General features: G+C 36.1%; 2 protein-coding genes and 1 non-coding gene across 3 annotated transcripts; all 3 read left to right on the forward strand.

Moving 5' to 3' along the window:
• Positions 1 to 3277: 3277 nt before the first annotated feature.
• On the forward strand, positions 3278 to 6956 carry LOC21395097 (thylakoid lumenal 17.4 kDa protein, chloroplastic). Its single transcript, XM_024174016.1, is given in 5 exon segments — positions 3278 to 3512; positions 4230 to 4330; positions 4332 to 4364; positions 6182 to 6195; positions 6857 to 6956. Coding segments are annotated over 5 exon segments (483 nt in total).
• Positions 6957 to 7459: 503 nt separating this feature from the next.
• On the forward strand, positions 7460 to 7530 carry TRNAG-CCC. Its single transcript has one exon. It is a non-coding gene; the product is annotated as a tRNA-Gly (tRNA).
• Positions 7531 to 12485: 4955 nt separating this feature from the next.
• Positions 12486 to 14951, forward strand: LOC21395098 (glucan endo-1,3-beta-glucosidase). The gene is made up of 4 exons (XM_010110935.2): positions 12486 to 12605; positions 13132 to 14108; positions 14351 to 14702; positions 14788 to 14951. The coding sequence occupies exons 1-4, from the start codon at positions 12515 to 12517 to the stop codon at positions 14808 to 14810; spliced, it is 1443 nt and encodes a 480-aa protein (XP_010109237.2). The 5' UTR covers positions 12486 to 12514; the 3' UTR covers positions 14811 to 14951.
• Positions 14952 to 15087: the final 136 nt, after the last annotated feature.

Below are 15087 nucleotides of genomic sequence, written 5' to 3' on the forward strand. Positions count from 1 at the left end.
CCATCGAACCTACATATACGTACATAGCCGGCATGAGCCATGACGTGTTTGATGCCTAGTTTCTAATCCGTAGAAGCCTTTTATTTTCCTTTTCCATTTTCGTTTGTTTTTTAAAATTTTATTTTGCTTTTTTTTTTGGGGGATTTTCAGTGCAGGAGAGTTCCACAGACCAACTTTTGAAGTTAAGATTAGAGATTGGTAGAGAGCACTTGCTTTTTCATGCCGGCACGAACCCAAGCTCCTCTCCCCACAACAACAACGAAAATCTAACCACCCCATCCATGGCGGCGCGAACTACTTTGAGCATTTTATTATTATTATTATTATTATTATTTTTTGTTTTAAAAAAAAGTGGTCGTTCTTGCTGTTCCATAGTTATTTTGTAAAAAAAAAAAAGAAAAAAAAAAGAAAGATTATAAAAAATTATTTTACTAATAAAATTGTTTTTTTTTTTTTTTTTAATTTGCAATCAGATATCTAATCGTAAGGCATAACCGGGAATTGAAAAACCTTCATTAGACATAACCAGGATAAGATTATCACTCATCCACATCCAAACATCCTAAAAAAGAGACATCTGACGTGTCATGCCACATCACGTGTTGTGAACAACCAACGGCTAAGAAGGAAAAATATTAAAATACTACCATCTAATAGAAGATGGGTAGAGTTGTAACAATGAGTCGGGATCTGTGGGTCGGCTCAGGCCCATCCTAACATAGTGATGGGTTAAGACGGTAAATCCGTCACTGTTTAAGATACGGTTCAACCCATAAATATGGGTGGGTTGGGCTGGGCTAACATATATCAGTTTATGAGCCGGCCCGGTATGGATCATGAAAAATCATGAGTCAAGCTGGGCTGGGCCAGCCCGTCTATGCCCATGATGGGCCAGCCCAGCCTGGCCCGTCTAGGCCCATAATGGGCCGGCCCAACCCAGCCCATAATATCTTCATGTTTTTTTTTAGTATCTGTGGGCCGGTTCAGGCCCATCCTAACACAGTAATGGGTTAAGACGGTAAATTCGTCACTGTTTAAGGCACGGTTCAACCCATAAATATGGGTGGGTTGGGCTGGGCTAACATATATCAGTCTATGGGCCGGCCCGGTATGGATCATGAAAAATCATGAGTCAAGCTGGGCTGGGCCAGCCCGTCTATGTCCATGATGGGCCAGCCCAGCCTGGCCCGTCTAGGCCCATAATGGGCCGGCCCAACCCAGCCCATAATATCTTCATGTTTTTTTTTAGTAATTTTGTTAACATCTTATGCATAATTATCCTGATTGTACTCTTTTTTCCTTACCAAGGTTTTGTCTCACTGAATTTTCCTTAGAAAGGTTTTTATTTTAATGAGGTAATCATAAATAAAATATTTCTTTTCATATTTCCATTAACTCTTCAAATTTATATATTTGTTAACTTGTTTAAAAATTTAAAAATAAAAAATTGAAAATTGCATATTTAGATATGCTGGTCTATTCAAACTTATATATTTATTAACTTGTTTAAAAATTAAAAAATTAAAAAATTAAAAATTACATGCTTAGATGGACTGACCTATCTAAACCCATGATGAGTCTTGAGTAAGCCAATCCATTCAATGCCCATAACACAGCTCAGCCTAACCCACATAAAATTAGCCCGTGATGGAGGCTGGGCCGATGTCATTCTTATATGGGCCAGCCTAACCCAACCCAATCCGGCCCACAAAATTCATGGGCTAGGCCGGCCTAGCTTGTGCCCTGCATGAACTTAAGAACCAGTCAGGCTGACCCGTTCTTACTTCTCTAAAGATGAGTCTCACTTATAAGCTCTACACTGTGAGACCCATCTTCTATATAATATTAGTGCTTAGCCCGCTAGTGTTCTATAGCATTGGTGAAGAAGAAGTGAAACACAAGAAAAGTCAAATTGATCAGTCGTAGAAAAATGAGAAAGAAGGAAAAAAAAATGGCAGCAACAACTTCAATTCCTCTTAACCAGAACAAATTCATGGGCTAGGCCGGCCTAGCTTGTGCCCTGCATGAACTTAAGAACCAGTCAGGCTAACCCGTTCTTACTTCTCTAAAGATGAGTCTCACTTATAAGCTCTACACTGTGAGACCCCATCTTCTATATAATATTAGTGCTTAGCCCGCTAGTGTTCTATAGCATTGGTGAAGAAGAAGTGAAACACAAGAAAAGTCAAATTGATCAGTCGTAGAAAAATGAGAAAGAAGGAAAAAAAAATGGCAGCAACAACTTCAATTCCTCTTAACCAGAACGTTTTTCGTCTCCGTGTCAACCCATCGAAACCCCATACTCTTCCACCAGTCGAGTCCTATCCACCGCCTCGTGTCTTTTGCTCTGTTAAGCCTTCCAACTTCCAAGTTTTTCGTCAGAAAATTAAACCCGTTTTTCGTTTTAGGTCGGTCAATTAGTTTTCGGCTTTTTTTGGGCATAATTGCAATGCAAATTCTAATTAAAAGAGTAGTTGAAAGTTTTGTGATTTATTTTGTTTTAACCTCATTTGGGTATTAATATGGAAAGTTTAGAAGGTTTTTTGGTGTGTCAATCAGCTTCGTTCTGTGTATTTCATTGTTTTGCAAACTAATAGTGGCAATTTATGCTTGTGTAATTTGGAGAAGTTTCTAAGGATGGTCCAGAACTGAAGGAAAACAATGTCTCCTACTGAGCAATTTAAGCACATTTTCTCATTCTCTAAAGCACCCTCTTTTGCTTTTCTTTACTTCTCAATTCATCGAATTTGTTAATTCATTCCTTTAGAATTGTCAGAGTACCATGTGCATAAGTCAATCCAACGAGTATATTTTGGTAAGATGGTAAAGAAGTACTTTGGATCGGAGGTTTCTATAGAAGATTATCCTTTGTCGATAGTGTATCGAGCAAAATCTTCTTAGAATAAAAAAATATACGAAACTTGATATATGTGACGGTTTGAAACATCGTACCTAGCATAAAGTTCTCATTATAGTTATATTTTAAAAAATTAGAGTCTCGTTTATTTTACTAATTTGAGTTTTCAGTTTTAAATTTCTAGTCTCCAGTTAAAAAGTTCTTAAAAAATATCACATGTTATAGTTAAAAACTCTAAAAAAATATTACATCTCAGCTCGAATTGAAAACTCAAATCTACGAAGCGAACGAGGGCTAACTCTTTTAGATTTTGACGTCTGCTTCTATTTTTTACACGTAAAAGTTATGCTTCTATATGTGATGATTGATGATTGTTGTCTTGATACTTTACCAATGTGATTGGTGGATTTCTGTTTTGCAATGCGGAGATTGCCTCCATTGTCGACCGAGCCAAACCGATGCGAACGCGCATTTGTTGGCAACACTATAGGCCAAGCAAATGGCGTGTACGACAAGCCGCTTGATCTCCGTTTCTGTAATTACACAAACGAGAAGTCCAACTTGAAGGGGAAATCTCTAGCTGCAGCACTCATGTCCGATGCGAAATTCAACGGCGCAGACATGACGGAAGTGGTAATGTCTAAGAGCTTATTTGGTTGGGGGATTCGAATCATGGTTCATAATTCGCTACAGTGTTTTCTCTCACAAAAAATACACGTAAATCAAAAATAGTTCTAATTTTATGATTCTAATTTATGAACCAAACGTCTCCCTATGCTGTTGGAACTAGCTTCAAGAGTAATCATTATGTGTCCTGTATGATTGAGTGTTCCATTTTCCCCCTTGTTGATTATAAAAGAAAACATAAAGTACTGCGACCAAGTCACATTTCCAACTATGTTGATTATGGAAGCTACCAAATACCAAAATATCATCACCAATCTGGTTTTGTTGACATGATTTGAGGTAAAGAAGGATGTTCCTTTGAAAATCTGAAATAGAGTTCTCTAGTTTTTGACATTAGCAAAGGTTAGCTATTCACAACAACAATTCAAAGCAAATTAAGCAAGATTTTGAGGATATATTATGGCCTCGTTCATTTTACTGATTCGAGTTTTGTTACAGTAAAAAGCTCTAAAAAATAGTTACATTTAACTTTTTTATTATAGTAAAAAGCTCTCATATAAAATCACATCTCAACACGAATTAAAAATTCGAATAAGCGAACTAAACGGGCCCTATATATATATATCCTTTAAGTACCTTTTGAATCTACCATATTTTTTCTTTGTTTGAATATGAACATTATTACACATTAAATCCTAGCAAAAATAAATTACATCATCTTAATGAGTCTAATAAGATAATGGAGACCCTAAATCTTTTGCAGGTGTGGACTTCTCGAATGCGGAAATATATCAAGTTAATTTTGAGAAAGCTGATCTCCAAGGAGCTTTGTTCAAGAACACAGTACAATCATTATTCAGGCTCCACATTTGATGATGCAGTTCACTACACGAAAAAGGAGTTTTTCGACGATAAAAAGTCGTCGCAAAAACCCACATGTCGTCGCAAATAAGGTTTTTTGTGACAACATGTTGTCGCAAATTTATCGGCGTAAATAATTCGTTGCAAAAACGTTTTTTGTGACGACATAGTATCGTCGCAAATGTATTTGCAACGACAAGTGTCGCTAATACGTCGTTGTAAATTTCTCGTGATATGATCCATTTTTTGCAATGACATTTCAAATTGTCGTCGCAAATAATCTTATTTTTTTGCGACAACAAGTCTAAAAAAGTCGTCGCAAAAAACTAAAATTAATTTTTTTTATAATTTTTTAAAAATGACAATTAATTAATTTTTAATATTTTTAATTAAACATTATTATTTTACTGAATAGAATTTATTAAGATACATTAAAAGTGAAATATAAATTAATATTAAAAACAGTAAATTTAAATAAATTTATAAAATATATTATAAATACTACATGAAGTGCATATATAATGTTCAAAAAAATATAAAAGACTAAATAACGTGAAAAATAAAAAAGTACATATAACGGAACTAATCGTCTAAGTTTGCAGCATCGCCAGCATCTGAATCATCATCAGGACCGTCATCATCTGAAGGAGGCAGAGGAGCGTCTAGGTCAACTGGTTCTGGACGATCAATCGTAGGTAATTGGATGTTGGGCTGCAATTTAGCCATCAACTCTAACACCTTCACCTGATATGGCCACTTGAAGTTTCATAATTTTTGACGACCTCAATAAAAACAGATAACCCATTCCAATATTGATTCGACAATCGGTTCCTCAAATAAATCCAATTTTTATCAATCGGCATTTCAACTATACATAACAACAGACATAACAATTTATTAATGTGTTTAATTAATTTTAATTTTACTCTTTATTAATACAATTAAATTTTATTCATTAAAGTTTGTTATGATCCAAAAATCTAAACCTGCAGAAAAATAATTTTAAAAGATTTCAGCACACCATAACTGCAAGATGTGCCACCCAGAACAAGAATCACAAACATATACTAAATTTCAACAATATAAAAAAATCATAGTTCAAATATCAAAATCATAATCCCGAATTCATACAACCAAAAACTACAACAATTTTAAACTAAAAGTACAATAAATATAAAAAAAAAACTTACAAAGTTCAAACCCACTAAACGAGGGCTGAAAATAGCGGGATTACGTCGGAAGAACCGGACAAACAATGACGAAGGCGAAAAATCAAACGCCTACATCAAATTGAAACATCGAACATAATTTAACGTGACCAAAATTAACATTTTATTAAACTTATTTAAATACACAAAAAAATTTCATTCCTCGGCAATAAATCTAATTATGTTAACAAATAATGTAAATTAATAAATTAACCACTAGTTCAAAAATAATTCTAAATTAACGTCATAAACTAATATTTACTCAGCCTCATAGTAAATGTTTAGAAACTTCATTTAGACATTTTTACAAACAACTCAACAAAACACATAAAAACAATAAAAAAGTTACCGAAGTGTGTAAAACAAACCGGTGAACGTCGAACTGTGAGGCGGCGATGGGCGATTCGGCGGGGCGGCGGCGGAATCCGGCCGGCGGTGGCGGTGGCTGCAGCGAGCAAGGGAAGAGAGAGAGAGAAGGGAAGAGAGGGAGAGAAGGGAAGAGAGAGAGAGAAGAGGAGAGAGGAGTGGTGGGGCGGGGTGGCGGGAGTGGCAGCGGCAGCCGGAGAGGGGAAGAAAAGAGAAGGGAAGAGAGAGAGAGAGAGAAAGGAGGAGAGAGAAGGGAAGAGAGAGAGAAGAGGGCCGGTGGCGGCGGCGGCGGCTAGGGGAAGAAGAGGCAGAGAGAGAGACTTAGCAGGAAAGAGAGAGAAAGCGTCGGGGAAAAATGAAGAGGAAGAAGATAGGGTATATTAGATCAGAATTATTTGCGACGACATTGTCGTCGCAAATAAATTTAAATGTCGTCACAAATAATTATTTTTCTCACGTTTAGTTTTTGGTGAAATCTTAAAAAGATTATTTGCGACGACAAAGAGAAAATGTCGTCGTAAAATGTCGTCGCAAATAACATGAAATTATTTACGACGACATTTATCGTCGCAAATAAATTTAAAATGTCGTTGGAAATAATTATTTTTCCCGCGTTTACTTTTTGGTGAAACCTTAAAAAGATTATTTGCAACGACAAAAAAAAATATCGTCGCAAATAACATGAAATTATTTGCGACGACGTTTGTTGTCGCAAATATCTTATTATTTGCGATGACTTGTCGTCGCAAAAAATAGATTACCTTGGCAGCAAAAATCCGTACCATTGAAATTTGCGCTTCAAAATTATTAGCGACGACATTGTTATTTTATTTAACGGGGAGTAATTGCGACGACGTGTCGTCACAAATATTGTATTTTTTGCAACGACAAATGTCGTTGTAAAAAATGTCGTCGCAAATGGCCTCTATTGTTGTAGTGTCTTTGAGGATACAATTATAAGATATGTTGATCTTCAGAAGCTTTGCACAAATAAAACCATTAGCCCCGACGGAAGAGTTGAACTCGGATGCCGATGATCATTATCTTGTCAAAGCGTTCAAAATAAATGGACGAGGCTGCTATTCATTAAATTAATTGGAGGCTGCTATCTTGTACAATGATGTATTATCCATATTGTAAAGCACCAATTTGTGTTTGGTTCACTGTCTTGTTGAATCTCTGTCATGTGTCTTTGTTAATTTGAATGACAAAATAGATATGACTTTTATTTGCCATTTTATGATCTATATAGATTCCCTTTTCTTTTTGGTTCCTTATTTTTTTGTCATTGTGGTTTGGCATGAAATACTGTTTGCTTCCTTAGGCTCCTGACCCCATTATCAAGGATAATAATAGATGGTAGACGGGAGAAAAAGCAACAAATTAAAAATGTATTTTAAGGTTTTATTGATCTTCAGGTAGCATGTGGAAATAAAGCTTAAAAATATACATATAGCCGGTAAGGATTTAGAAATAGTAAAAAGCAAATATATATTAAGTCTTAGTTATATTATAAATTTATATAAATAACTTCCATCAAGCGCATCTGGTGTAGTGGTATCATAGTACCCTCCCACGGTACTGACCGGGGTTCGATTCCCCGGATGCGCACTTCCCACTATTTTGTATTTATTATTTTAGGCCTCATTTATTTTACCGATTCGAGTTTTCAGTTTTAAGTTTTTACAGTAAAAAGTTCTAAAAAACTATCAGAAAATATCACATCTCAGCTTGAATTGAAAACTCGAATCCGCGAAGTGAAGGAGGCCTTAATATTTAGATTTTAGTCCCTTTTCAGCTATGCCAGTCACGAGCATATATAATATGTATATGTGCCCACCATACACCAACACCAAACAGACCAAGCCTAATCTGTTGTTGATTTGGATTCTATTATTGTTTCCTCCTTTTTCAGATGTTTTCTTAAGTTGGGTCGGGTGTATCATTCACTTTATTTGCAACAACCATAGGAATTTGTCTTTTATGATTATGCTTAACTAAACATTTCATTCCTTTAAAAATGTAGAGTTGTGGGACCCCTTTTTCTTAAACAACGTGAAAAGAAGAACAAAAGAACTTAAGCTGATTACTCACAAGTTAATTTAAAATAGTTATGTGGAGGAATTAATCACATGTGCATCAAATATATTAAGCAACAAAAGTCCAACCACCAAAAAGAATCAATAAAAAAGTAGTGAGCAATAAATAAATTGTTGTAGTGTCACCAACTACTTTTGGTGGCATTAAAGCCTAATTTTGACTCATCTATAATACCCAGAAACGAGTATATTGTTGCAAATATTCCTAGTTTGTGAACTTAATTAGCCTTCCTGTGTTTGTGAATTTATTTAAGAGCTTGCAGACTAAAGATGTGTGCAGTATATACAATAACTGAAAACTAGTTGGATTAACTTATTATGGGACCGTTTAGTTCGTTTAATTTGAGTTTTTAATACGAATTAAGATGTGATTTTATGTAAGAACTTTTTACTGTAGTAAAAAGTTAGATGTGACTGTTTCTGAGAGCTTTTTACTGTAGTAAAACTCAAATTTTAAACTCAAATTGTCAAAATGAACGGGACCATATATACACAAAATTTTTAAACCCCTTTAATTTTGAGTCATCCCGAAAATGAATATATGATTTCTTTTTCTAAATCTACCAATCATCAGAGAAAAAGAACATATATTTTTGCCGTAGAAGAAAACTGAATAGATAAATTCTTTAATGAGTGACAACGACTGATTCCATCCGTTCAAATTAGGGCTTGAACTTTTTAGCCTAATATTTCATTGCCCACTTGTCCTATTTTAAGCCATTCATCACGTGGTAGAATGATAATGATAATGATGCGTGAATTATACTGTTTATAAATAATTCTGAATTTTTTTGATAATTAATGGATGTTTGGTTCATGAATTTATAATTATAATTCAGAATTATTCTCATTTTATGTGTGTTTTTTGTGAGAAAAAAATACTATAGAGAACCATGAATTATGATTCAGAATCAGAGACGAATACAGAAAATAAACATCTCCCAGACTTATAAATTCAAAGATTAATATTTGTATTTATAGTTCATAACAAAATAGCACGTTTGGTGGTTGGTGATGATTCATGAACTAGAACTACCATCTTTAGCTGCCATTCCATGAAACGGTCTCACCTGAACCAACTGTCAAACGTCAACCATGCAATGCAAGCATGCAAAATTACCACATTCTCCCGGCCTTCAGTACTATTCTCCTTTAAACTCCCACTGAACGACGCCGCTTTGTGAAATAACTGGTAGAAATAGAACTGTCGACTCCTGCACTACCAGTGTACTACCACGCTAGCTAGAGTGGCATTTTTGGTATTTTGACAAAGTGTTTGTGCGCACATCCTCTATATGTTAGCTAGGTTGTTCTTGGACTCTTTTTATCAGATAGGGTTCTTGTTGAGAAGGGCTTCAGATAGCTAGAGAGAGAAAGTAAGAGAGAGAGAGAGAAAGTAAGAGATAGAGAGAGAGGAGAGAGAGAGATGTGAATAATATATCCACTTGTAATGTTTCTTGCTCAAATGAGTATTCCAGAAACAGTAGCATTAGTCTATCCGCGTATTAATATCAGTTAATTTGCTGCTGGTTTTCTGAGATGCTCATTTGAGCAAGCAATGTTATAAGCTGGAGATTTTCTTGGCATTATAATATGTCATCTCTCAGTTGCTAATTGAATGCTAATTTCACGAGTTCGTGAACCAGATAAGTCTTGCTCTTTCTCTAATCGTAGCTTAAAAGCTTGAATATGTACTCTGTTTTCTATGCTGCTTTCTTAAAGTACTGGTAATTAAAAGATCAAAACAGAAAACTTATATATATATATATATATATATTCAAAGATGAAAATAGTCTAAAAATTTTACCTAAGCAGTGATTAGTCCCTTCAATTATTTTTGTTTTGTTTTTTCTTTTTAATTTTTATTTTTGGGTGTTTTTGACCAATCATACTGGGTTGCAGAATGTTATCTGTAAGGATCAAATTCTTTGTATATAAGAATTAGTATATACACAAGGGTCTAAAAGGCTAAATATTAATTCATTGATACTCAGTTTGAGGAGTCAGGAAAGGGAATATATTACACTTTTTCTTTTTCTTTTTCTTTTTTAATGTCTATAAACTATAACAACATCGATCAGTGAATATATTATAATGTATGGTGTACGTATATACTCATTTTATTGTACATGTATAGGAACGAGAATGACCTTTCAATAGTTTATTTGGGTCTTGGTCTTGTTTACGTACTCTAAGGGATGTAATTTTATGTGAGAAAAGTTAGATGTGATTGTTTCCGAGAACTTTTTACTGTAACAAAATTCAAATTCTAAATTCGAATCGGTGAAGTGAACGGGGCATAATTATACGCGACTATTACAAATTGATGCAGATTTTGCAAGAGCAGTGCATGACAAAGTAAGATTTATATGACATCTTTTTGATTAAGTCTAGATCGTCAAATTTGATTCCAACAACGTTCTGACTCTCATTGGAATTGACTATGCTCGATCTAATCTCCGTGTGAAAAACTATAAGTTAATCTGCATATTTCTTAAGCCACTTCTAAATGAAAAGCCTGCGGCTCCGTTCATTTTACCGATTTGAGTTTATAATTCGAGTTTTGTTACAGTAAAAAGTTCTTAGAAACAGTCACATTTAACTTTTTTACCACAGTAAAAAGCTCTCACATAAAGTCACATATAAACTCGAATTAAAAACTCGAACCAGCGACCTAAACGGACTCTACGTTAATTTATTTGTTAGGCGTTTTTTTTATAATTAGTTGTTGGGCGATTGAAGTGCGCGTGAAACTAATTTGTTACAACAATTAGTAAAAGCTCTCTGTACAAAATCCTATGAAATTATAACAAGAACTCAAGTAGGTTTTATGTCTGGTTGAATTAAATCTCAACAAATGCCAATAAATGCAAAGGCTAATCCCTACTCCACTTCTTTAAAGTAAAAAAAAAAAAAAAAAAAAAAAAAAAAAAAAAAAAAAACCCACTACTTTTTTTGATAATTAGTATTAGATAAAGCTGGTCATAACTCCGGCCATCTAAATGCTAATCATATTCCATTGGATTTGGCAAGCTAAGGTCCATGTAAAAAAAAGATGTAGGATAGAGATAAATGGAGGGTTTTTGGTCATGTACTACTTGGATAAATTAAGGAATGTCCTTGGTCATGTGACACATGATTTTGTGTTTTATGAACAAAATATCTAAAGAAATATCCACTCAATTTTATATTTTTTTTTATTTGATGTGATATCGAACAAATAATTTAGTGATGTACCTCCTCATAGAAAGCTTTTCTCTAATACTACATGATTAAAAAAACTAGAAAGATGTCGGACCTTCAACTAGGGGGATTTTAAATAGAACATTATCATAATCTTGAGGGGTACTTTATTTATTCCTTTTTCTTAATCATCATATGAGTCTACATTAACAGGCTATAACAATTTAAAAAATAAAAGATTATCATAATTTGAATAAAGTTAAGAGATTACAAGCACTTATAGGGCGCGTTTGGAACTCAATCCAAAATGATTTTATTTTTTATATGACAATAAAAATGAAAACGTTTTCAATCTCAGACATAAATCATTTTTGAAAACGTGTTTGGTAGTTTTATCAAGATATTATTTTCAGTGTAAAAAAATCCATTAATTATGTCTCTCTTTCTCTCTCTTTGCTCGAGAGAGGAGAAAACGAAAATAAAAAATGAAAAACGACTAAAAGTCGTTTTTCATTTCTCTCTTATTTTATACTAAACTAAAAAATCGTTTTCATTTCCATTTTTTATCTTTATTGCGCTTTTATTTTTTCTTTTTTGAAAAACGTAAAAAATAAAAATGGAATCAATTCCAAACACGGCCATAATTTTTCTAATTTCTATGATACATATATACCTTCCCTTTGTGGTAAGAAAGAATTATTTCTTCCCACGAACCAAAGCAAGAGTAACGGCTTGGTTCAGCCCCATAAAGGGCAATTTCTCCCTATAGCAGTCACCAAACTAACTTCTAATTCATACATACATGGCCAACATGCGTTGCTTTCAATGGGGTGCATCAAAATTCTGTGGAATTCGACACTTTTAATTAGATCCCAAATCACGACAACCAATAGTGCTTTTTTTTCCCCCAAGGGAAGACAAAAAAGATGGAACATATTCAAAGAAAAAGCCGAAGTAGTACTACAATTCTAAGGGATTATTTGGTTAGGGGATTCGTACCCCAATTCGAATTATGATTCGTTGTTCGCTACAGTATTTTTTCTCATAAAAATACACGTAAATCAAAAATAATTTTAATCTCATGATTCTAATCCATGAATTAAACGTCTCCTAAGTCACCCACCTGAAAAAGGCAAGCACAGAAACTAAAGCTCTCAAAAACAATGTACTCCTGACCCTTGGCAGCAAGATATCATAATCTCCCAATCCCAAAGCAAAGCATCTCTCGCTTACTTCTTCTTCAACAATGTCTACGTGCCTTCTAGCATCGAATTCTAACATTTTTCACCACCGTCACACCTTCCAACACAGTTATGGCAACGACTACTCCTCCTCTAATTCCCGCTAATTTTGCCTATTTTGCAGCCTCTCTTTCTCTCCTTGTCATCTCCACCTTCCTCCAAGGTACTCATGTAGTGCGTACACTATTCAATCCTCCTTAATTTCATGCATATTTCAAAGAATATATCTAGTGTCTATATATATATATGTGTGTGTGTGTATGTATACATATGTAATTATGCATTTCAAAAATCATACTTGAGATGCATGCATTTAAGAAATGAGATTGTGACATTATTGGTTAGTCAAATTCAATTATGGACAAAATGGTTATGTAGACTATACAAATACTCTAAAATGAAACACCTATATCCATATTACTCAATTAACTTATTCATACGTAAATGATCACCGGATTAAGGTGGAGTTATGACAATTTTGAGAGGGTGCAAACTCAAGTTTGCATTGTACTAAAAAAAAAAAAAATGTTTATATTGTAATTAAATAATCACATTAGTAAAAATCCGACGGATCATAACTTACTCTAATTATCTCAAATTTTCAAACAAAATTTTAGTATGTATAGAAATTAACACGCAATGTCTTAAGTGTCTTGTGCAATTTTTTTAATTTTTTTCTTCTTTTGTAGGAGGACATGGAGCGATTGGAGTGAACTACGGAACAGTGGCGGACAACCTCCCACCGCCGTCGGAAGTTGCGCACTTCCTCGTAGAATCCACCACCATCAACCGCGTCCGGCTCTTCGACGCCGACCCCGACATTCTCCGGGCCTTCGCCCACACGGGCATCACCGTCACCGTCACCGTTCCCAACGACCAAATCCCGCGCCTCACCAAGCTCCCCGCCGCCCACGAATGGCTCAAAACCAACGTCCAGCCCCACGTCCCCGCCACCAACATCGTCCGCATCCTCGTCGGCAACGAAGTCCTCTCCACCGCCAACAAGCTCCTCATCGCCTCCCTCGTCCCCGCCCTCCAGGCCCTCCAGGCCTCCCTCGTCGACCTCGGCCTCGACCGCCGCATCAAGCTGACCACCCCACACTCTCTCGGCATCTTGTCCTCCTCAACCCCTCCTTCCACCGGAAAGTTCCGCCAAGGCTACGACACCCATGTTCTCAAGCCCTTGCTAGGCTTTCTCAGAGCCACAAACTCGCCTTTCATGGTCAATCCTTACCCGTTCTTCGGCAGCTCCGCCGAGACCCTCGACTACGCGCTCTTTCGGCCCAACCCGGGCGTGTTTGATGACAACACCGAGCTCAAGTACACCAACATGTTGGACGCCCAATTGGACGCGGTTTACTCCGCTATGAATGGTTTGGGCTTTGCGGACCTTGATATTGTGATAGCCGAAACGGGTTGGCCCTCTCATGGAGACCAGGCCCAAGTTGGCGTGGACACCACCAGCGCGGCCGAGTATAATGGGAACCTCGTGCGTCACGTGACGTCCGGCGCCGGCACGCCGCTCATGCCAAACCGGACTTTTGAGACCTACATTTTCGCGCTATTCAATGAGGATCTCAAGCCCGGCCCGGTTTGCGAGAGGAATTTTGGGCTTTTCCGGCCTGATATGACGCCCGTTTATGATGTCGGCATCCTTCGGCCCACGGTATCCACCGCCGTCGAAAACCACCCTAAAACATGTTTGATAATAATCATCGTAATTCTTATTAGAAGAATTCTTTGGTAGGGTACAAATAAATACATGAGTAGTCAACCGTTAGATTTACATACGGTTTGATTATGTTATTATCTGACGGTTAAAAATGACGCTACGAGTAGAGATATTCTCCCGCGGGAGTATTCTCTTCTTTATTACTTGATTGGTTTGTCGCCTTGGCTTTATGACAGGCTCGTTCTTTCGTGCCCGTGAACCCGATCCAAGGCCCAAGCCCAGGCCCAGGCCCAGGCCCAAGTTTATCGACGGAGCCGTGGAGTCCAATGCCACTGGCCGAGGGGAGTGAAAAGCAGTGGTGTTTGCCCAAAACAGGGGTTGATTCCGACGCCTTGCAGAGGAACATTGACTATATATGTGGGCTGGGCTTAGACTGTGGGCCAATTCAAGAAGGTGGGCCATGCTTTGCTCCCAATACTGTGAGAGCCCATGCTGCGTACGCCATGAACACGTACTACCAGGTCATGGGAAGGAACGGCTATGATTGTGATTTCGGACAAACGGGAGCCATCACCGACGTAGATCCAAGTACGTTCGTTGTTTAATATTTATGTTGAATCTCATATAATTTTGAATAACTCATTTTATAATTATAATTTTCTTTTTTAACCAGGCTATGGAAGATGCAAATATTGAAAGTGAAGCCAATTGATAATTTGCAAAGCCAGGTCAACTTGCAGTGCAAGCAAATCAGATCGTATATTTTTTTGTTCAAATTCTTACGTGTAATGCTAGAAATTACTAAGCTTTAAAATACAAGTTTTTAGTTATATTGTGCACGAGACCTAGAAAATATAATGTCAATTAGTATTTTTTCTAGAACTCTTTCTGCAGAAATATGAAATAGTGTTGAGATCATTATTCTTTTAGAAAAATTATATTTATTGCCTGATTGATTTATCATGTTGTTTAC

The sequence above is a fragment of the Morus notabilis genome, unplaced genomic scaffold (genome assembly GCF_000414095.1).
Source record: "Morus notabilis unplaced genomic scaffold, ASM41409v2 Scaffold879, whole genome shotgun sequence".
Lineage (NCBI taxonomy): Eukaryota > Viridiplantae > Streptophyta > Magnoliopsida > Rosales > Moraceae > Morus > Morus notabilis.

Coding starts and splice junctions, on each gene's coding strand:
- LOC21395098 (XM_010110935.2), top strand. CDS start 12,515: ATGGCAACGACTACTCCTCCTCTAATTCCCGCTAATTTTGCCTATTTT. Junction 14,109..14,350: donor TCGGCATCCTTCGGCCCACG/GTATCCACCGCC, acceptor GCTTTATGACAG/GCTCGTTCTTTCGTGCCCGT. Junction 14,703..14,787: donor CATCACCGACGTAGATCCAA/GTACGTTCGTTG, acceptor TTTTTTAACCAG/GCTATGGAAGATGCAAATAT.